The 21871-nt window shown below is 55.8% G+C and overlaps 6 protein-coding genes across 6 annotated transcripts; 5 read left to right on the top strand and 1 right to left on the bottom strand.

Moving 5' to 3' along the window:
* Positions 1-288: 288 nt before the first annotated feature.
* Positions 289-2145, bottom strand: SODALDRAFT_279520 (hypothetical protein; the record flags this gene model as incomplete). Its single annotated transcript, XM_028608174.1, has 1 exon — positions 289-2145. The coding sequence occupies one exon, from the start codon at positions 2143-2145 to the stop codon at positions 289-291; it is 1857 nt and encodes a 618-aa protein (XP_028464911.1).
* Positions 2146-5574: 3429 nt separating this feature from the next.
* Positions 5575-11550, top strand: SODALDRAFT_351462 (hypothetical protein). Its single transcript, XM_028613540.1, has 6 exons — positions 5575-5842; positions 5918-6696; positions 6831-7398; positions 7498-9901; positions 9963-10042; positions 10119-11550. Exons 1-6 carry the CDS (start codon positions 5762-5764, stop codon positions 11355-11357), a joined length of 5151 nt encoding a protein of 1716 aa, XP_028464910.1. The 5' UTR covers positions 5575-5761; the 3' UTR covers positions 11358-11550.
* Positions 11551-12203: 653 nt separating this feature from the next.
* On the top strand, positions 12204-13566 carry SODALDRAFT_351461 (hypothetical protein). Its single transcript, XM_028613539.1, has 2 exons — positions 12204-12801; positions 12952-13566. The coding sequence occupies exons 1-2, from the start codon at positions 12440-12442 to the stop codon at positions 13331-13333; spliced, it is 744 nt and encodes a 247-aa protein (XP_028464909.1). The 5' UTR covers positions 12204-12439; the 3' UTR covers positions 13334-13566.
* Positions 13567-13826: 260 nt separating this feature from the next.
* On the top strand, positions 13827-15382 carry SODALDRAFT_334177 (proteasome component PRE3). The gene is made up of 6 exons (XM_028612144.1): positions 13827-13940; positions 14024-14069; positions 14142-14156; positions 14230-14264; positions 14375-14615; positions 14805-15382. The coding sequence occupies exons 1-6, from the start codon at positions 13907-13909 to the stop codon at positions 15121-15123; spliced, it is 690 nt and encodes a 229-aa protein (XP_028464908.1). The 5' UTR covers positions 13827-13906; the 3' UTR covers positions 15124-15382.
* A 1914-nt stretch (positions 15383-17296) lies between these two features.
* On the top strand, positions 17297-17965 carry SODALDRAFT_379587 (hypothetical protein; the record flags this gene model as incomplete). The annotated part of the gene is made up of 4 exons (XM_028615056.1): positions 17297-17399; positions 17495-17530; positions 17607-17696; positions 17733-17965. 4 exons carry the CDS (start codon positions 17297-17299, stop codon positions 17963-17965), a joined length of 462 nt encoding a protein of 153 aa, XP_028464907.1.
* A 1600-nt stretch (positions 17966-19565) lies between these two features.
* Positions 19566-21757, top strand: SODALDRAFT_188137 (cyclin-domain-containing protein). Its single transcript, XM_028607112.1, has 3 exons — positions 19566-19754; positions 19941-21487; positions 21561-21757. Exons 2-3 carry the CDS (start codon positions 20063-20065, stop codon positions 21735-21737), a joined length of 1602 nt encoding a protein of 533 aa, XP_028464906.1. The 5' UTR covers positions 19566-19754; positions 19941-20062; the 3' UTR covers positions 21738-21757.
* The last annotated feature ends 114 nt before the right edge of the window (positions 21758-21871 follow it).

Genomic DNA, 21871 nt, shown 5'->3' with positions numbered 1-21871 from the left:
GGGTCGGGAGAGGACCAAACCGGCCGCCTCCAAGGGGAGTGCGCATGTGGACGAGTATGAGATGAATCGTATTGACGTCTTAGCATAAAACGGCAACGAAATGCTGCCTTGAAGAGACCATTTATTCTTTCTCGTTTCATTCCGCTTGGATGCCCAGAAATGACTTTCATACCAACGCCATGCTAATGCCATGCTGATGCGGATCCCGTCTTCGCATCGCTCAAGTTGCTTTTGTCTCCGTTGCAACTCCCGCTCTGTTATTACACCCCGGGGTATCAATCATATCTGTCAGTTCGTCAGGCCCCGCCAATCGTCCACAAACGCCAGTCGATCCCGGTTGTCGTCCATGACCCTCGCGTATTCCAGCAACAACCGCCAAACATAGAGCCTCATGTCCTCTCTCCGGAGCACAGACTCGGCCCAAGCCTTGCCCTCGTCCGCAATGCGTTCGGCCTCCGCGTCGTGCCCGTCCAAGAAGTAATCCATGATTCCGTAGATGTCCATGTACGAATTGTCAAAGGGAACAAAGTGCACCCACGGAAACAGACGAGAGTCGTGCCATTCGGCGTAAATGGTCGACTTGAGCGGCAGGCTCGTCGAGAGGAGAAAGGCCCGATACCGTCCGCTGAAGGAATTTCCGTCCACATCCGGGAGGAACTTGAAGGCGTACTGCTTCGCCATGGGCAACTCGTCGGCAACAGAGTAGTACGGAGCGACGAACCGGCACGTCTTCTGCCTTTGCTTCCCCTTCCACCAGTGATGGTAAAAGTCGGGCGGGTCGCAGAGGATATCGACGAAGCCCACGTCGGCGAAACTGGACACCCATTCGCCTAGCCGGCCCTGTACCTGGACTCCGAGGTCGTACACGTCTGGGGGAACAAGCGAGAAGGTCTTGGCCTGGCTGGTCCCGTTCACCTCGGCGGCGGAGATGGCGGTTCCGTTGAGCATCTGGACGAAACGGTGGCGGTGGATGTGCCACCAGTTGTGCCTCTTGTTGCGGGCGCCCGAAGAGACGCCGCGCCAAACGAGACCATCCTTCTTCTGGCGCCAGGGACCACCCCGGGCTTTGCCGCCACTGTACGTGGTAAGGTCGTCGTCAAGATATACGGCGCCTGGGATCAGGAGCTCGTTGTTCTGTGGAAGCTTACACTCGCCGAAGAGAGGGACCATGTCGTGGGTGGTGGACATGCTGATGCTCTCAACGAATGTGCCGTGCATGCCGCGCAAGTGTGGCTGGAAACACGCATCTTGGGAAGCGGTGAAATTGCGGACGTAGCCGCGATATGTGTACCCAGGCGGAGGACCTGAGGGGTAATCAACGGGAACATTGAAAGAGGACAAGGCGGACAGGTTGCGGGCGGGACTGCCTGGCGGGCAGGCGACGCGGAAATGGTCCCAGTACTTGGTGACCTCGCCACCAATCCAGTGAGGGTCGTACTTGTCCGCCGCCGCTGCCGCTGCAGCCGCCTCTGCCGCCGCATCGTCGGCGGCCAAGCCGCTGTACTCGGAGATGGCGTCATGCACAGGCTGAAAGAGGCGACTCCGTTTCTCCGCAGCCACGTATTCGTCTACCTGTTCCCAGGGCACGAGAACGCGCGACTCGTCCATGGTGTTCACGGGCATGTCAAGGTCGGGGATGTGAGGGGACATCTCGGCGACCAGCTTCGCCCACTGGCGTAGGCGGTGGGGCGGCTCCTCAAGGTCCGTATCGATCTGGACGTTGCCGGCGCGTACTCGGATGACGGATGCTTGGTGGCCTGTGCGGCGGCGCAGGTCAGCGGGCTCAAGACCCCACAGAGGGTTGATATCGTGGTGGATGCGGTCGAAGAATTCCTCGACGACCACGGCGTCGGATGCGACGGCGGCAGCGAACCAGGCGTCAAAGCCGGGCGGTGGATGGCGGCCCCGTCTTTCGCGATATCGCCATGCCGCTTGTTCGAGAGTAACGGAGCGCTTGCCGAGGAGTTGTCTGAATGCCGACTGGGCTTCGTCGATCAAATCATCGATGGGGTGTGATTCGTTGGTGTCGTTCGCTCCGGGTCGTGAGCGGCCAAACCCGTGACCAGGGCGAGAGCCATCGTCGGAGGTCTCTTTCTGCTGATTCCATCCGAAAGCATTGTGAATGGGGCCGTTGAGAGAAAACATCGGGGAGCGGGAGTTGAAGAGGAGCAGGATAGAGCCTAAAAAGGCGAGGCCAACGATGATAGCCGGGAGGGCCAGTCTGTGTCGTGGGCCACGGATCATGACCTCGTCGTTGGATTAGAGCTAGGAGGCCAGACCTTCGTTTCCGAGAAAGACATGTTCCAATCGTTTGTCGGTGTGGAAGGGCGGGAAAAGGAGCGTCGGTGAAGCAGAGGAAAAGAAGAACATGAGGTGGGGGAAAAGATAAAAGGAAAAAAGAAAAGAAAAAGAAAAAGTGAAGGAGAGAAAGAAGGAGAAGGAAATGTATTACGTCTTCGGGAAGGAGAGACGGTGTAAGGCATAATTACAACGTACCTTTTCAAGGTAATACATGATACATCGTGGCCTCCAGAAAAGAGTTTCCACGCGCTTACAGTGGCTCACGGAATGAGACCGCCAAGGTACCGAGCCTAGGCACCTTCTTGGCCTCCTCGCTTTGGGTGGATGAGAAAAGCCATGAAACCAGGAGAGGTGGGGGCTTTGTACCGATACCCACGTACCTACCTACGTTGTATGCGCCTGGGATCCGTGACATGAAGCTGTCCATATGGGAGTGGGAGCGAGATGGATGGAGGAAAGTGAGGTAGGTCATTACCACAACGTACTTCGTAAATGGTACTTGCCTACCTTACGGGAGAAGCTTCTGCATCGTGCCTTCCTTCAAAGTTTGTTTGTGTGGTGTGATGGAAGACGGCATTAAGAATGTCTCACTTTTCCCGCTTTCCCGCTCGCTGTCTACACGTACACGTGTAAGGTATCTGACCTAAGACCCGCCAAGACCTTCGATGAAGAAACCAAGGCTTGTCATCATTTCTCGAAATTACACTGGCGGGACGATCGCAAGGACCCAAGCGCTTAGGGGAAAGGCGAGGAAAGAAAAGAAAAAGAAAAAAAAGGAAGAAAAAAGGGAGGACTTAATGACCATGTGAAGAATCTGCGTTTTGGTTTCCCTACGCAGTCCAAATCAATCGTGGCTTCGATTGACAGCTGTGTGGCGTAAAGAGAGAGGAGGGAGTACCGATCAGCATGTCTTCGAGCTGCCCCGACTATCACCAGGGGAGGGGAGGCTCTCTTAACGATATTCCCTACGAGCGATGCATGGGTCTCTGCGAAGCAATTGAAGTTCAAGTAAGTTCAAGTAATAAGCGAGGAAGGCTGTTAATAAGTAATAAACATCGGCACAAAAGTCCTCCTTCACATGACCATGATGGGATCTTCCGGGCGAACATGATAATAAGGTAGACGAACTTTATGCTTATCGCCGATTCCCAGAGTTCCGGATATCTAAGATTAAGAGCGTCTACAACGTAAACGAACGTGACGTGTCCACACCAAAGCAATAGGTTTCGCCAAGTCGAGGCCACGCGTTGGGGAGAGGTCGAGTCGCTAGTACACGTGTAAATTGTCATGTTATCTTCCCCACCAAACAGTTTCTTACCTTCCTTTGCATCGTCTTCACCTACCTAAGTAGGCAAGGTTTAGTTTGAGAAAGAAGACAATACACGTGTAGAGTATTCGTACTAACGACTACTAACAACCATCGGTAAGCAAAGACATGGACACTAGTCCGGGGAGAATAAGGTATATAAGGTATAGTGGGCGGTACGGAGTACACGTGGTGGTCTAGCTAGCGGCGAATTGTTACAAAACGAATTGCAGAGAACTGTGATCCTTCTGGCTAGGTACTTTACTGAAGGGGACATGCCGCCAATACTCATACGGTGGCAGTCAAGACCGGTGAACTTATCCGGGGTGTGCATATTGAAATTGAAAAGACGGGATGGATGGATGCAATGGGGAATTTTAGTTGGAGACCTGTATTTGCATCCGTACCGTACCTTGCAGGGCAATCAGTAAGGTACCTTGCCTCTCCACTCGCACAAGTACATATGTACATAAGGTAAGGTACCTGCAAGGGACGGAACCGCATGCCGGGTTCTTCTTTCCTCTTAGGGCTAGACCGCCAAGCCCTGTTAAATTCATTCTGGGCCACACCACCATCTCGCCTTTTCCTCTTCCTCACTTTTTCCCTTCTTCCCTTCTTCTCTGTCTGTGCCTTGCTTCCTCTTTGGGTCCCTCGGATCCAAGACTTCTCTCATTACTCCATGCGGATACCTGTACGGACATGTAAATTATTACACCTTACACCTCACACCTCTTCTTCTTGTTCGCTTTCCCGCTGCCACGCACGAGTCTGCCGAGTCCAGTTGGATGCGCCGAGTCTGGCAATATCGTCGGATAATAAGGTCGCCAAGCATCGCATCCCCCTCGTGTTACTCTGTTACTCCTCAAGCACAACTTCAACCACGAGAAACACACCACCATATACACGTACTCCGTCAGGTCTTTTCTTTCACCGGAGACTATTGCCGTTCTTCACTTTCTTTACTCGCCCGTCGTCTTCGTTCATCAGAAGCAGAAGCGAATGGCCATACTATAACCAACCCCCAACCCAATTCATACATCACGTTCGTCGACTTCTCACAGATGGTGAGGCTGCAGCTCAACTGACCATTGCCCCCTGTGGCCGCAAACTAAAGCACGAATGCTCCGCTCACTTCTCACCTTCTCCGTCTCGTCGGGTCGTCTCCATCCTCGTCATCCACTTCCACGCAAACCATTCAACGAATCGTCGTCAAACCAGGTGCAGATGAGCACAACTAAACAACCCCAGTCGTCTGTTTTAGTCTGGCTTCCAACCGCAACCACAACCGAGCTAGCTGCCTTGCCTTAGCACAACTCCATACACTAAGGTACAGTCAAACTCCATATTGCCCTGCTTTACAACGCAGTTGTACCCTGTCTCTCCACGCCCCACCCGGCCCAGTTGCTTTGGCTGTTATCTGTTGCCTTCGTCGCGTTCTGGAACATCCCGTTCATCTATCCCCATACAAAACCAAAACCTCGCTGGTCACCATGTCAATATTCGTTTCGTATCTGTATCGCCATTTGTCCAGTTGCCACTTAACCCTTAACCCATGTACACCCGGTCATGCAGCCGTCCCCCCATACTCGTACCCCGTATTATCCGCACTCTGGACCCGAAATGTATGCCTCTTCTCTTACTCTTACAGTACGACTCTCTCTTCCATACCTTTGGCTAACCAACAATCATACCCCTGCTCTCTCCCGTCCCGTCTTTTCCGGCCCCGACCCCGGCCTTCGGAAATAGCCAGCATCACCAAAATCCCAAGACCCAACCCAAGTCTTCAATCCTACCCACCTGCTGCCATCATGCATTCGCACTATCGATCGTCCAACGGGCCCTTGGCGGGCTCGCTTCTGCAGCCCGTATGCTTTTATTAGTGAATCCTCCCGTGTGCTGCCATCTTCGCTTCCTCTCAAGATCTGGGCCTTTCTTTCCTTTTTTTTTTTTTTTTTTTTTTTTTGCCTCCTTTCCCCTCATGATGCTGCTGTGCTGTTCTACGGAATAGCCTCGCGTCCTGTCGCTCATTACATCGTTCGCTTTTTGCAGTATTTGTAGTAGTAGTACTTCCTGTCGCTCTTTTCATCACACACCTTGATTTTTATTTTATTTTTTCCCAACTACAGCTATATTTGGAGAGCTCAAAATCAAACAATGAGGTGGCTGCTCGCCGCCCTCGCGGCCCTGCCCGCCCTTGTCAGTTCGCTGGCCTCCACAGACTCTTACCGAGACGCCGTGAGTGGCCATCCCCTACTCCGACTGGACGCTGTTGTACAATGCATCGCTAACCCGTGTCATGCTCTTCAACAGGATATCCCTCAATCTGGTTATCTCCCCAACCACAACCTCGACCCTAATGTAGTCGGCTCCTCTAGCTTCCGCACCCTCTGGGAGTTCCAATCTCCAGACTCCGACGAGCTATGGCTGGCGAAGCCCCTTGTGTACACCCCGGCCGGGAGCCCGGAACTGCTCATCACCTCGTCCGAGAAGAACGTCGTCCGCATCTTCGACGCCAAGACGGGCGTCATCCTCAACCAGAGGAGCCTCCAGGCCCCCTTCTCCCGCGGCGACAGCAACTGCGGCGACATCCCCGACTGGATCGGCATCACCGGCACGCCCCTCATCGATCCCGCCACCGACATCATGTACGTCTTCTCCAAGGGCTACCGGGAGGGCACCACCTCCGGCACCGCCAACGGCATCTACAAGATGTACGCCCTGCGCATCCCTTCGCTCGAAGACGCCGAGGGCTTCCCCGTCCTCATCGACGGCGCCAACGCCGACAACGACCCGGCCCGCTACTTCGTCGGTGGCGTCGCCCTGCAGCGCCCCGCCCTGGCCGACATGCACGGCCATATCGTTGCCGGCTTCGGTTCGCACTGCGGTCGCTGGAACTATACCGGCTACCTCCTCTCCGTCAGCAAGACCCCCGGTGTTGGTGTCACCAGCATGTGGGCCACCGAGTACCCTCCTGGCGCCCCCTCGCCCCAGCCCCTGGATCTTGCCCTCGAGAGGGGAGGTAAGGCTGGCATCTGGCAGAGCGGCTTCGGTCTCCCTGTCACCGGTAACAGCCTCTACTTTGTAACTGGGTGCGTGATTTCCTTTCTTTCCTTCTTTTATTCCCTCCCCCCCCACCCCCCCCCTCCCTTTTTTTTCTTCTTTTTTTTTTCTTCCCCTTTTCCTCCACTTCTTCCAACCCCCTCGCTGACACGATCCATCACAGTAACGGCCAGGGCATGCACAACGGCAATGTCCCCGCCAGCGGCCGCTCTCCCATGTCGACCCTCTCCCACTGCACCGTCCGAATGGACTTGTCTCCCGAAGGTAAATGGACCCAAGTCGACTACTTCCAGCCCTACGACTACACCAGTCTCAACGCCGGCGACCGTGACGTCGGCTCATCCGGCTTTGCTCTACTCGACGGCTCCGTCTTCCGGGGTACTGGCGTCAACCGGATGGGCATCATCGCCGGAAAGGAGGGCCGCGCCTACATCCTCAATGCCAACGACCTCGGAGGTTTCCGCCAGGGTTCCGCCGGCTTCGACAACACCATCCAGACCATCGAGCTCGGCGGCGCCGTCTACGGCGGCTTCGGTAGCTATCCCCTCGAAGGCGGTTTCGTCTACGTCACCACCGTCGGCGGTCCGCTTCAGGCCTTCCGCATGGGCCACGACGCCGACGGCAAGCCCGTCTTTTCTCTTGCTGGCCAGTCCGAATGGCGGTCGACTGGCCGTGTTGGCGTCGGCCAGATGACCGTCACTTCCGACAATGGCCGTCCCGGCACTGGAATTGTGAGTGTGGCCTTTATATTACTATTAATTGGTTATCCTTTCCCTCTTTTCTTGTTTTTTTTTGTCGTTTCGTCGTGCTAATCTTGCTATCCAAACCAGGTTTGGGTGACCGATGTGACCGTTGGCCTTGTTGCCTTCCGCGCTGTCCCCGAGAACGGCCGCATGGTGCAGATTCCCCTCCCCTCCGGTCTCCGCGGCAGCAACAAGTACCAGCGTCCCGTCTTCGGCGACGGCCGCGTCTACTACCAGGCCACCTCCAACCGTCTCTACTGTCTCGGCACCCCCGTCGCCCGGGCCGTCACTTGCTCCGACGTCGACTTTGGCACCGTCGACCTCGGCAGCGTCACCACGGCCACCGTCAGCTGCAGGGCTGAAGTCGCCGTCTCCGCCATCAGCAACTGCGCCGTGTCCAGCCCGTCCTTTGTCTGCGACTCGTCAACGCTGCCCGCGGGCGCCCTTACAGCCGGGTCTTCCTTCACCTTCGATGTCACGTGGGATCTCGAAAGCGCTTCGGCTGGTGGTGTTATCCCTGGATTCGTGAGCAGCTCCCTCTCGCTTGACGTCGGCGCCCCGGATGGGTATTCCTCGGTCGCTATCGTGGGCTTGGAGGGCACCGTCGTCACACAGAGCCCTTACTTGCATGCTACGTCGAACACGATCCCTTTCGGAAGCCTTATTCTCCGTAGCGACGCGCTGGACCATCTTGAAGGCTCGGCCGTGCTCGAGAACGTCGGAAACAGCACCCTGACCATCACCGGCGTAGCCTGGCAAGGTGCCGACGGATCGTACCATAACATCAGCGCGTCCGGGGACATCGGCTCCGGTTTTACCTCGACCGAGTTACCCCAGGCCGGAATGACCATAGGGACGGGTGGTCGTGAATCTGTTCACTTGCGGTTTGCGTCCACCGACGTGGGCGACTACTCGACGCTTGTGACCGTTTGGTCCGACGGCGGCTCCCTGACCCTCAACCTCACTGCTGCAGTGAAGAACCCGCCTGTCGTCGTTTTCGAAGCCGCTGACGGCGAGGGCGGTTGGATATCCCTGGAACCCCACTACAGCGTACCGTTTGGCGACGTGGCCTCCGGTTCCTCCGCGGAGACGCAGATCCGGGTCTGCAACACGGGCGGTTCCACGCTCACCGTCACCATTTCCAAGCCGCCCGTTGAACCCCAGCTCATGGCCACAAACCCTAGCCATGACCTTGCCGAGGGTATCCAGATCGAACCGGGGGAGTGCTCCGTCGGTAATGTCGCCGTCCTTGCGAACCCCATTCAGCCCAATCATCCCGTCCAACCTCTCCTGGCCGAATGGAGCCTGACCACAAATGGTCTGAATGCGACATCCGGTGAAGATGCCGAGCTTCGCGACATTATCTTCACCGCCAGGGTCGTGCCCCAGCAGCTCGGTCCCGTCCTGGACGATGGTTCCGCCCGGTTCCAGTACGTCGGCTGCTTCTCCGACACCTCGAGGGGACGGAACCTCCAGACCCAGGTCAACAGCGCCGCGCAGCAGCAGACCAATACCATCCAGCAATGCCACCAGCTCTGCATGGAGCGCGGCTTCGCCATCGCCGGCTTGCAGTACCGCCGTGAGTGTTGGTGCGGCGGGCCTCCGAACTACATCCGCTACCCCGACAGCTACTCGCCGCCCTTTGAGAATCGGTGCACCTTTGCCTGCATGGGCGACGATACGCAGGCTTGTGGTGGCAACGGCGGTTTCATGAGCGTCTATGCTGATACTACGGCTTTTGACATTGAGGGCTTCTTGGACGCTATCAACAACGGCACTACCCCGACTCCCTCACCCCCGCCGCCGCCGCCACCACCCACGACGACGACGACGACGACGACGAGCGCGCCCGTCACGGTGCCCACTACTTCAACCAGCTCTAGCTCCTCCGAGGTCACTACACCCACGACTACCACGAGCACCTCCTCCGCTCCCCTTCCCTCCGGCACCAGCCCCGTTTCGCCGCTCAACCCTCAACAACCGGCGGTGGTGAACGGCGAATGGGAATACGCCGGCTGTTTCGCCGACTTGGTGAACAACGTACGGACCTTGGATGACGCGAGAACGGCCTCGGACGACATGACCGCCTGGCGCTGCGGCGAGTTTTGCAGCAACAACGGCTCGCCTTACAACTACTTCGGTCTCACGTACGGCAGGGAATGCTACTGCGGATGGACCATGGACGAAGACGCGCTCCGAGCGCCCGAGGCCGACTGTCCCGACTCGTGCGTCGGTTCGACCACCGGGCTCTGCGGTGGCTGGCGGAAGCTCTCCGTCTTCCGACATCTCGAGCCCAACGCGCCCCCCGCTGGTCCCGAGCACGTTCCGCAGGTTGGCGACTACCAGTGGATGGGATGTCATACCGAGGCCACCACGGGCCGTGCCCTGGCGGGTAGGTCGTACGCCTCGGATACCATGAGCGTGGATTCTTGCGCCGCGTTCTGCGCGGATGGCGACTTTGCGTACATGGGTGTCGAGTATGGTCGAGAGTGTGAGTACAAATCCCAGCGTCCCCCTCTTTCTACCACATGGCTGACCGGTGTTGATTCTAGGCTACTGCGGCAACACCGTCAATGCTGGGTCTGTCCCAGCACCCACGACAGAGTGTAATATGCTTTGCAGGGGAAATAATGTAAGTTGTCAGCTTCGTGTGCACGCCTTTGCATGTTGGTACAGTCACTTACCCAGGGGTTTTTTTTTTTTTTTAGCTTCAATACTGCGGTGCGGGACGGCGTCTTGATCTCTACGCTCTCGTCCCCTCGGCGCCTCCCCCTTCCAGTGCGGTCGAGGGACCAACCTCGGCTGTCCCGTCCTCGGAGGCGCCAGTCTCGAGCGAGGTTGCGTCGTCTTCTGAGAACGTTTCCAGCGACGAGGTTGCTCCGACATCCAGCCTTGTCGCCAGCTCTGTCTTTTCCTCGGAGGTTAGCAGCGTCACGGAAACCGAGTGGAGTAGTTCGACGCCTGCGAGCAGCGAGCCTACGTCGGTGCAGGAACCGAGCTCCAGCGTGGTGGAATCGAGTTTCAGCATCGTCGAGCCGAGCTCCAGCATCGTTGAGTCGAGCTCTAGCCTGGCTGAATCAAGCTCCAGCATCGAGCCAAGTTCCAGCATCGTCGAGCCGAGCTCCTCTAGCGTCGCTGAGTCGAGCTCCAGCATCGTTGAGCGGAGCTCCAGCATCGAGCCAAGTTCCAGCATCGTTGAGCCGAGCTCCAGCATCGTCGAGCCGAGCTCCAGCATCGTCGAGCCGAGCTCCAGCATCGTCGAGCCAAGCTCCAGCATCGTCGAGCCGAGTTCCTCTAGCGTCGCCGAGTCGAGCTCTAGCCTGGTTGAATCAGGCTCCAGCGTCGTCGAACTGACATCCAGCACCGAGGAGTCCATGAGCAGCGCCCCCACCCTTTCATCGTCGTCATTCATGTCAGTCCCCTCGGTGCCAGCCTCGATTTCCACCTCGGCTTTCGAGTCAAGCACCAGCACCAGCAGCAGCCTATCCACAGGCCCTACAGCCACACCGACCCACGGCTACTACTACGTCGGCTGCTTCCAGGACGTAAGCCGCGGCCACGCGCTCCCGCACATGCTCTCGAACCACAGCGTAACCCCCGAGCTCTGCCTGGAATACGCGCAGCAGCGCGCAGCCAACGCGCCCACGCCGACGGCGGCGCCGGCGTACGTGTTCGTGGAGTACCACCACGAGTGCTACGCGGGCAACACGTTCGACTTCCAGGGCAGCGCGGTGACGTCGCTGGTGGGGACGCGGGCGTGCAAGAATTATTGTTACGGCAGCGTGTCGACGTATGCCACGGACGGCACGATCGCGGTGACGACCAGGACGGAGAATTTCTGTGGCGGACCGAAGATGTTTGATCTGTACGCTACGGAGTTGCCGGTAGATTTCCCGACTACGGGTGGACCGGTAACGACGGTGACGACGGGGACGCCCCGGCCGTGATTGATCGGTGGTGTAGGTAGAGTAGTAAGGTAGAGTAGTAAGAGTATGATGCACCGTATTCAGATAGTGTAGTTCTAGTAAGTATATAATGGATATGAAGATACTGGTCTTATGAGGATGAACCATGTAGAGGAATTACATGTCGAGTTTACCGGAGCTGAACGCAGCGATTGCTTGAATGAGAGGCATGGCTAAAGGAGATCCATCGATAACCTCAACTTTTATAACATGTCGTTGCAACCAGTTGTAAATGAGCTAAGGTGGTTGGGAGTCGTCCGTCGTCGGCTACCTAGTCGGGTTTGCCCCTGAACGCTTCGCTTCCCTGGTGACCAAGTACCTGTCCAATTATTGCCAGATATGTTCCTTGGATGCTCGCCGGGACAAGTCGAAGGTACCTTAGCTTAAGGTAAGGTAAGGTACCTTATGATAGGGCGTGTTGACTTTGAAGGGAAAGGGTAAAAGGCTGAATACCTTAACTGGGACACGATATCAGAAACTTCACGCCCTGGCACCGGAACGTACAGCGCTGTACCTCGTAGGTATAGGGCCCCACGGATGAGCCCACTCAGCAGGCAACAGCGCCCGTTGTGGGCCGACGGGTACGCGACCCGCCTTGCTCGCTTTGTACACTACACGTACTGTAACTCGAGTCCTCCTGTAACTCGGTACTCCGCTCCGAACCGTTGGTACCTGTCCATCCCCGCCTCTTCTTGTTGGAGGTCTCTCTTGTTGGGCCTACCTTACCTACCTTAGGTACCTTAGATAATACATATTGACCGAATTGATTGATTCGATTGGGAAAAGGGGCCGCCACCAGTTAGGCCAGCTTTCTTTGTCCGTTCGAGAACAAGAACAACCCCCAACCCCGAAAAAGATCGACATCTCCCTCCGTCCCCATTTCGCCTCGGGGCGCAACTGTCAACGGTCAACCGTCAACCGTCAACCGTCAAACTGCTGGATTTCAGCGTTTCGCCCTTGGTCCTACCATTCCTCCTTTTTTTCTTCTTCTTTTTCTCTCCTTTTCCTCCAGCTTGCCCACACAGAACGCCCGACTCCACGTCCCGCCTCAGGCCCTCGCAACGATGGCGCGCAGGCAGCACTTCACCCTGATGGTGCTCCTCGCCCTCGCGGCCTTCTACAGCGTCTCCTACCTCTTCTCCTCCGGCACCACAACAGCGACAGTGTACGAGTCGGGGTCAGCACCGGCACCGGCGCCGCCGCCAGTGGCCTTGGCGAAAGACTCGACACCAGCATCGTCTTCGTCGTCCTCTTCTCATGAGGATCATGATCATGATCATGCGTCCACCTCTTCCTCCCCTTACGACGATCATGATGATCACGACCATGGGCATGGTAATGACTCCGGCATCGATTTGGGGCAGATCGATAGCGGTATCCTCAAGGGCGAGTCCATTGCGCCTAAGCTCGAGAATGCGACGGCTAGGTATGTTTCTTCTTTCCTTACATCTTCTCTCTCTGCTGTTCTGCTCGGGGGGGAGGGGACCACACACACCCTCTCGTCAATCGTCTTTCCTCTTCACTACACTACAGAATCAGTAACTAATTTACCTCCCCCCCACCCCCCCCCCAACAGAGCCGAGCTAGGCCGCGCCTCCTGGAAAGTCCTCCACACCATGATGGCCCGCTTCCCCGAGGAACCCACCCCGGACGAGAGCACCGCCCTCAAGACCTACATCCACCTCTTCGCCCGCCTGTACCCGTGCGGCGAGTGCGCCCGCCACTTCCGCGCCCTGCTGGAGAAGTTCCCGCCGCAGGTGAGCGGCCGCAACGCCGCCGCCGGCTGGCTCTGCTTCGTGCACAACCAGGTCAACGAGAGGTTGGAGAAGCCGGCGTTCGATTGTAATAACATTGGCGACTTTTATGACTGCGGTTGTGGCGAGGACAAGAAGGAGGGGGAGGAAGGGGAGGAGGGGGCCGATTCTGAAGAGGTGGAGTTGAGGGAAGAGGATTCATAGGATGGCTTGACGGCGTGGTTGGGGCTGGGAGCCTTTTGCTCGTTGCTGTTTTATACGTTATATGTCGAGGTAACTGAAAAGATGTGCTATATCCGACACCATAACGTGGTTTGTGTTCTCCAGTACGGAGGACGGATCCCGTACGTTCGTAGCCTGGCACGATGTCAAGTTTCAACAATCCCATTCAAGTCTATTCGAACCAAAGAAAAGAAAAGAAAGGAATCATGGACCAGATCAGACACTCCCTTTTGCCTCAATTTGCGTACTCTAACTTTGCCTTTGTTACTCTGTGGATGAGCCCCCGTATCGAAAGTTTCTTGAGAATCACCCGTCGAAATATCACGTGATCCAACGCTCGGACCACCTCTCCAGACAAGGCTAACGCGTCGGAGCTGCCTGAGCTCGCTTCAAGAGATCCAAGCTCCAGCCAGCCTTCTGTCTGAACTGAACTGCGCAGCTTTCCAACGACATACGTCAAACCAACGACCACAGACCCAGTCCTTCCGAGCCCTTTCCCGTACACTTCCCATCCATCAACCCATCCGACGATTGACGACCCGACCCACGACGAAAATGGAGTTCACAACTACCGGAATGCTAAACGAAGGTCCGTTAGAGCTTGAACATTCACAGATTCACGGCGCCCCCGCATGGAGCCGAGCTTCCAGCTTACGACTCTGATTGATGTAGATGGCATCCATGTCGACATGGATAGGCTGAAGAAGGGAGAAGTCAAGTAAGCCGGTTCTCAAACATACTCGTGGTCTTGCGTCTTGTCGTCGCCTGCTCATGCTAACCGTCCTCGCAGTTTGGGTACCTCCATGTATGCTCGTCTCTCTCGTCGTCCTGTCCCAATTCCACAGCCGACCCGAACCCATCTGACCTCACCCTCGCAGCATGGCAGTTACTTTCAAAGACGGCGTCATTCTCGGTACGCACACACACCTTTGCTTTGCGGATACAGTCTCACCCTGAAGCCTTTGAACCGGCAAGATGGACTGGAATGAAAAAAAAGACCTCGGCTGACTTGACTCCCAACAGGCGCTGATTCACGGACGACCACCGGCGCATACATCGCCAACCGAGTAACCGACAAGCTGACCCGGGTCCACGACACAATATGGTGCTGTCGCTCCGGCTCGGCGGCGGACACACAGGCCGTCGCCGACATCGTGCAGTACCAGCTCGGCCTGTACGCCACGCGCAACGGGAAGAACCCCACCACCCAGACGGCGGCGTCTATCTTCCAGGAGATTTGCTACGCGAACAAGGACCGGTTGTCGTAAGTACTTTGCTGCTTTCTTTCTGTCTGCTTATGTGTTCGAATGCTTGGCGGGGGAACTTGGTTGTCTCTCCAGGGGGACGGAGGCAGGAATGATATGCTTTTTTAACGGCAGTCAACGCAAACAACGCACCGGCACCGATGATCGTAATGGGCGCACTTCTGACCACGCTGACAACATCCATCCAGGGCCGGCCTCATCATCGCGGGCTGGGACGAGCGCCACGGCGGCCAGGTATACTCGATCCCGCTGGGCGGGTCTCTCCACAAGCAGGCCTACGCCATCGGCGGGTCGGGCTCGACCTACATCTACGGCTACTGCGACGCGCACTGGAGGGAGGGCATGGAGGAGGCCGAGGCCGTCGACTTTGTCAAGGGCGCGCTGCGGGAGGCCATCAAGTGGGATGGCAGCTCAGGCGGCGTCATCCGCATGGTGGTGCTCACCGAGCAGGGGGCCGATAGGCACCTGTACCTCCCGGATACCGACTACAAAGTGCGCCACTATTAAAAAAATGCGGCCCGAGAAAGGGTGCGCAGGAGGAAGACGAGGAAATGATAGATGGGTTGTTGGGGTGTTAAACGACTGATGTTCATCCATTCTGGGACTCTTTGTCGGGGAGGGTAGGGCAGCGAGTAGACAAGAGAGGTGCGGAGGGAAACTGAAGGGTCTACTGAGGAAACGAAACACCGACGATCCGGCTACTCTATAGGAGCCGGTGTACAATTACCATAGATGCATTCGTGTCACAAATCGTAAGGTATATCGGAGGTGGTTGGCGGTGCCTGTTTTTCATTCTGACTTGGTCGTTCATGCACATGTGAGTTTTTGAATAGGAGACCTGGCTTTCCAGTGAGAATCATAACCGGGGGGGGGGAGGGGGGGGTTGAAAAAAAAGGGTTCGAGCAGTGTCGATCGGATTTAATTTCAAGGCCGCGTCGCCATGTGGTTGTTTCTGCAGGAATGCAGGATTATAAAGGCTTGACAAGCCACGAAGCAGAGGCGGTGAGCAGGAGGATGCATATAAGGCGGGGACTTTCTTCCATTTGTCGCCCTCTTCTTTGATAGTATCTGCATTATTGGGTATATGCGTATTATATAACTTGGATCTTGACAAACAAGTGTACAGTCTTGTCCCGCATCCTTTCCTGTTTTCGTGTCCTCATATGTCTTCGTCAAAGGTACATAAAGTCGAGATTCACCCAAATCTGGTTCCTCAACCGGTTCGTCTACGAGTTGAGATGGATTCCAGACCATAGACGGATCTCCATTCAACGATATAGTAATGTATCATGATGTACCTGACCTGGGTAGGTAGTGTAAGTGTCAAAAGAAGGTATTCGCTTTGCATCATTCCTCTCTAGAATATGAGATCACACATCTATCGAAAAAGGGATGATGAACAAGCGTGATACCATGAGGGGTGTAAGCAAAAGCGGGCTATGACGTGCGGACGTGCGGCAACACGTGCTTTCGCACATTGGATGAGCGTGAACGAAGATCTCTCCATCCCATCACCACGTAGGTACTCGACTCGAGTCGATTCGATTCGATCCCATCCGGCGTCGGAAACCCCCCCCAAAATCCAACTCGTGAGGTTATACTCGGGATATCCATCTCGCAGGATCTCCGACGCGCGCCAGGTCTTCAGGATCACCTAGACAACTAGCGCAATGTATGCGTTGTCATTGTTCAGCCAGAGCCAGGCGGGAACGCGGAATGCGGTGAGGAAAACCGAGGGCACCAAAAGTCGAACAGATAGAGATGCGCGAATGTGCATCTTTAAGAGGGAGGGGGAGCTGGGGTCGCGGATGCCACACAATGATCCCCAGACGTCATGTGCTGCCATTCTGGGTTGAGATTGGTTGGAGGATGAAGAACGGGGAGGGCAGGATGTCAACGGGGCTGCCGGGACGGGAGACCGGGGGTTGGGGACGGGCACGGCCTTGCGGAGGTCCAGGTTCAGGTCCAGGGGACAAGACATGGCGTGGCGTGGCGGTAGGGATTGGATGTGTGGGCATGTTTGGGTGTTAGGGCCAGATAACAGGGAAAGCTTGACACACCGGCTGCATTGGCTGCATGGCTGCATTGCTGCATGGCTCTACGTATGTACGTTGTATTGGCAGATGTGATTTGAACAAACGGCTCGAGGGGTAAAGGGCTGTTATGGTTTTTGATTCGATGATTTTGGGGATTTTCTTTTCCTTTTTCCTTTTATCTTTGATCGAAGTTGATGAAAATTGGTGACGTTTCAGCCCGTACCTTACTGCACCTTACCTTGCGATACCTCATTACACTCTTCCTTCACTTTTCTATCTTCCCATGTTCCATGTTTCTATGCCTTTATTATGGCTGTTGATCTGTTGACGGTTGACTTCTGATAGTAATACCTCTTTATTGTTGGCCAAACTCGATGGGCCCGTCTCGACCCTGAGAGCATGGAAATGACATGGACCGGGGGTGGTGGGTAAAGGGAAAGATCGCATGGGAGGCATGGGTGGAAAAAGCCACAGGGACTAGAATATCTAGCGGATGCCGGGTCGCATGGATATAGGTATCAGCAGCCAGTAAGGAAACACCGTTGAAACATAAACGAGCGATTCCCTGCGAGTGCTCGAATGCTGGTTCCGATTTTTCCCTTCGATATTACTCCGTACATACTCCCGACGATTCGTGGGCTGATATGATAGCTTTACTGATCCCCATCTACTTTGACATGAACGTCGGATGCACCGAGTCTGTACGAAGAAGACCAGATACGGATATTTCCCTGCTCTTCTTGGCCGGTGCGGATAATACAACACTTCATATGTAATAGCTGAATCTTAGCACGAAGTGGTATATCGGGATGTTATGCCGACGATCTGCATCGCATCGTGAGAAAACGCATGCGACGGGTTCTGCGTTGGTGTATTGAGTGAGTATCCGTACGTATCCGTCCTCTGTACTCCACAAGATACTTCGTCCAGACAGTGACGAACCCTGCGGGGCAGGTACCGTTAAGGCGCAACGCCACAGGGTCTGGTCCCTATCGCGAATCTCCATCGCTCCTGCCCACGCTTTGCAGATTCATGTCGTACGAAGTAGGTACAGTACCTACGTTGTATGATGGGCGGCAGGGGACTCCCAACTCCACCTGCCCGGTCTCGACTCCGGGGCGTTACGAGTCCCGTCGACCCATTCGTTGCCATTGCCCCCCCTTTCTCTCCTACCGTTTCCTCTCCCCGACTTTCTCCTCCTCTCCAACGAGAAACCATCCTCTAACCACTTTCCTGTTACACCACCACCACCACCACCACCACCACCACCACCACAACCGCCAACGGGAAGAACCATCTCCATACTATCTTGAGACCTAAAACGTTCAACCGGCAGGCAGGCTGAACAAGAGCAAAGCAAAGAGGGGGGCAGTCGAGAGACCCTGTGCCTGATCCTGAAGTAATTTAACTTCCATCTCTCGAGTTTCCAACACGGGCATAACAAGGTACTAACTCTCTGTAAGTACTACTCGTGCTTCTGGAGTACTACGAATACCTACCACCACCACCACTATCCTGCCACTACTACCATTACTACCACCACGTTAGTCTTGAGCATACTTCCAGGTTGTTGTCGTCATTCCTCCCCCCTCCCCCCTCCCCCCTTTTTTGTTTCTTTTCACCTCGTCCTCCACATAATGCTTTCGCCTCCTTTTTCATCTTAATCCACCATCTTCGTCTAATCCATCTCGATCTCTCGGCCCCTTATCCCTACTTCCTGTATTGATCGACTCCCCGCTGCACGTACGTTGTATTGTATCTGCATCACAACCGCATCGTGTGGTCTTTTCGTTTCTTCTATTTTTATTTTTCCAAGATCGCACCGCATTGCATCTCCCCACGAGCGTAGCCAGTATTCACTGCACTCGAGAAGCCTGAAACTAAACGACCTGCGAGCTTTAGACTTCAACCTGTCGTCATCTCGTTCTGTTCGCGCCGCCCGCACGCGTCTTGCAAGAGGGAATCTTATATTTTGCCACTGCGCTGCAGCCTAGGTCCTCCATCATCCCCGGTCCGCAAATCAAATCATCATCAAAACTTCTTCATCGGTTTGCACACGCTGTCCTCCTGAATCCGGGACGGAGTATATTTTTTTCTTCTTATCTTCGCCTCGCATTCTTCATCCCGCATTGATATCCTCTGCGTTGTTCGGACCAATATTGAGAACGGCACCTTCACCTTGCCGGTCGTCGTCCCCGCCACCTACGGAGGAATTTACACAACAACATAAACTCGTCCGACGACCTACGCCTCCCGGACCGTCCCCGGTCTTCCATTTCTATCCGGTAAGTACGGAGTAATTTCTATTTTTGTTCTCTTCCTCTTCTCTCACCAATTACTTCCAATTATCATCAAAGCTTTGACACTGTCGCCTTCTCTCCGTCTATTATTATTTTCATCACCATATATCCATGCTTCGTCGTCTCGTGTCTAGCTGTCATGTTCGTCTCAGCACAGTTCCATGTCCATTGTTTTCGACCATGTTCTTTTCCTCCGCCATGATGCCTCTTGGAGGTGAAATGGCCTGACGACTCATACCAATGTGATTTCGGACTCTTTGCCCCCCTTCCCTGTCGTCCGGTGCTCGTACCAGGTCAGCCATGATGCCTGCAGGATCTTGTCCCCTCCCCGATTACCGCCCGTGTCAAGTTCGCCACTGCCGACCGCACTGTCGCCGCTTTGACCACCTTAACGCCAACCGAGCCATTGGTGATCGGCCGTAAAGTGGTCAAGCCGGGGCTTCAGAGGATGTTGGGTCAGGCACATCATTTGTGTTACCTCGCAACTCTCTGTCAAACGGTCACAATCCTATCCGGCCACGGATAGCCTCATCATCAGGGACCATTGGGGCAAAAGCATGCAGTCGGGACCGGTCTCTCGTGGCATTTTCCTGTTCATATCAGTTCGATCTTCTCCCCTGTCTATACCTACCTCTCTCGATTCGTTTTCTCTCTTATCTTATCCTCCCCTGTCCTCGTCACTCCCCCCTGTTCCCGCCATATCTCCCCCGCTGCTTTGCTGCCCAGCTTAGGTATCCACCTTTGCATGTTCTGGCACCCAACATTGCCTAGCCGACTCGTGAGATCCATTCCAGCAGACCAGGTCCATCCCTTCAAATCTACCGATTTCTCACCGGCACATTATTCCCGCATCATTCCACCTCTCTTTCCTCATCTTCATCACATCGCACTACTACCATCGTCACCGCCACGCGTTTCGCATATACTCTCGTCTGCTTCTTAGCCGAGGTACCTATTATTCGCTAACCGGAATCATATGCTCGATTAGGCCCGTCGACCATCCGTCCCCATTGCCTACCTATCTCTTCTCTTCTTGACCGATCTACCTCACGACGCTTCTACGCGCCATCGCTTCCTTGCCGCTCTCTTCATCTTTCATACGACGATGCTATGGCGGCCGTAATCGGTGACTTCGCTTCTGATCCGCCCTCGCGCTTCCATACTATGATAGCTGCCGGGGGCCCGTACTCCCACCAACGCCAGCATTCTCATGAAACTCGCTACCGATCGTCGAGCCGGTCTGGGGATGCACCGACACCTACACCTGCACCTGGCCGTCCCTCCTCCAGTCCGAGATGCAGGCGCACCGTCAGCACGCCTTCTTGGTCCCCGTGTCCCCGGCGCGGCGCCTCGCGCTTTCCGACCCCACCTTCTTCCTCGTCCCCCAGCATCGACTCTGACCGGGTCCACCCTGCGAATGCTCAGCATCCCCAGGGAGATGACGAATTGACAGCATCTCGGCCGAGCGACGCTGTTCAACGTGATACCGACGAAGCCGTAGTCGGCCCTTCCGCCTCCTCTTCGGCCTGTGTCCCCGCCTCCGTTCCTGCCCCGACTGCCGCTTGGCCTCGGGCGCAGCAACCGTCTCCGGATTCCGTCACGAACACGAACACCAACACGAACACGAACACGAACACGAACACGGAAACCGCATACCACCTCGCCGACGCCTCCTCGCCGCGCCCCTCATCAGAAGGGCAAACCATCCACATCCGCGACCTGGCCCACATCCAGAACCTTGCGCGAGCTGACATTCTGAGAGAGGACGGGTCCAGCATCCTGGGCGACGGACCGTTACAGCAGGTCAAGTACGAGATCAGCGGTATGCCCATCGGCGACGTCATCGAAATGGTGGCCGCTCTTCTCACCAAGATCACCACAACCAACGACCTGCAGCACGACGCCATGCAGCGCAACGTGGCGCACCAACAGCAGGCCAGCCAGAACAGCGAATCGGCCGACGGGGCGCAGATCAGCCCCCTCAGCGCATCAGTACTCGCCTTCCACGGCAGGAACATTCCCGCGATTACCATTCTCAGCTACCTGACCCGCATCCACAAATACTGCCCGACCACTTTCGAGGTGTTTCTAAGCCTGCTGGTATATTTTGACCGCATGACCGAGAGGGTCAACCACCTGGTCATGCAGGCCGAGGAAAGACGCCAGGCGGCCGCCACCCGTTCCAGCGCGAGACCGACCAGTCAGGCCCAGGCCCAGGCGCAGGCCCAGGCGCTGCCTCCCGCCGACGTAGAAATGCGTGACGAAGAGGGCGATATAACCGATGAGACGGATTCGGACCTGGTCGACGACGACGAGGATATGGAGGAGGAAGCCACGCCCGGATCGCGCACTGAGCGGTCTCGCGAATCTGGAGACCGCGTCGTACCCGGGGCAGATTCGACGCCCACCGGCGTGGTGCCGCCTGCTTATTTTGTCGTCGACAGCTTCAATATTCATAGGTTGATCATTGCCGGCGTCACTTGTGCGAGCAAGTTCTTCTCGGATGTCTTCTACACCAATTCGAGATATGCCAAGGTGAGAGCCCCAGCCAGTCTCTACGACGCAGAAGACATGACCTCTGGCTAACCACTAACAACCTCGATTACAGGTCGGCGGATTGCCCCTTGCCGAGCTCAACCACCTGGAACTTCAGTTCCTCCTCCTGAACGACTTCCGACTCGCCATACCGGTTGAGGATCTCGAGGCCTATGCCACCATGTTGGTGGAGTTTTACGCGCGAGAAGTGGCCAGACCGCAAGCCATGTCCGGCGCTGCCGATAGCTGAGGTCGATTTGCTTCCGTCTCAATTCACGAATACTTGCTCTTATACGATAAGATTGATACCCCTATACACACGCACATGCACACGCATATATTCGAAGAAGCGACGTCCCGCAGGCGGCAAACTCGCAGCCTCCA

This window comes from Sodiomyces alkalinus, assembly GCF_003711515.1.
Source record: "Sodiomyces alkalinus F11 unplaced genomic scaffold SODALscaffold_7, whole genome shotgun sequence".
Classification (NCBI taxonomy): domain Eukaryota; kingdom Fungi; phylum Ascomycota; class Sordariomycetes; order Glomerellales; family Plectosphaerellaceae; genus Sodiomyces; species Sodiomyces alkalinus.
The sequence above is the reverse complement of the archived record's forward strand: the minus strand, read 5'-3'. Positions and strand labels throughout refer to the sequence as shown.

Bases quoted from the DNA above. Each gene is read 5' to 3' on its own strand.
- SODALDRAFT_351461 (XM_028613539.1), top strand. From the start codon at position 12,440: ATGGCGCGCAGGCAGCACTTCACCCTGATGGTGCTCCTCGCCCTCGCG. The intron at 12,802-12,951 runs GTATGTTTCTTC...CCCCCCCAACAG, and splicing joins CTCGAGAATGCGACGGCTAG to AGCCGAGCTAGGCCGCGCCT.
- SODALDRAFT_188137 (XM_028607112.1), top strand. From the start codon at position 20,063: ATGGCGGCCGTAATCGGTGACTTCGCTTCTGATCCGCCCTCGCGCTTC. The intron at 21,488-21,560 runs GTGAGAGCCCCA...CCTCGATTACAG, and splicing joins CCAATTCGAGATATGCCAAG to GTCGGCGGATTGCCCCTTGC.
- SODALDRAFT_351462 (XM_028613540.1), top strand. From the start codon at position 5,762: ATGAGGTGGCTGCTCGCCGCCCTCGCGGCCCTGCCCGCCCTTGTCAGT. The intron at 6,697-6,830 runs GTGCGTGATTTC...GATCCATCACAG, and splicing joins AGCCTCTACTTTGTAACTGG to TAACGGCCAGGGCATGCACA. The intron at 7,399-7,497 runs GTGAGTGTGGCC...TATCCAAACCAG, and splicing joins GCCGTCCCGGCACTGGAATT to GTTTGGGTGACCGATGTGAC.
- SODALDRAFT_334177 (XM_028612144.1), top strand. From the start codon at position 13,907: ATGGAGTTCACAACTACCGGAATGCTAAACGAAG. The intron at 13,941-14,023 runs GTCCGTTAGAGC...TGATTGATGTAG, and splicing joins TACCGGAATGCTAAACGAAG to ATGGCATCCATGTCGACATG. The intron at 14,616-14,804 runs GTAAGTACTTTG...ACATCCATCCAG, and splicing joins GCGAACAAGGACCGGTTGTC to GGCCGGCCTCATCATCGCGG.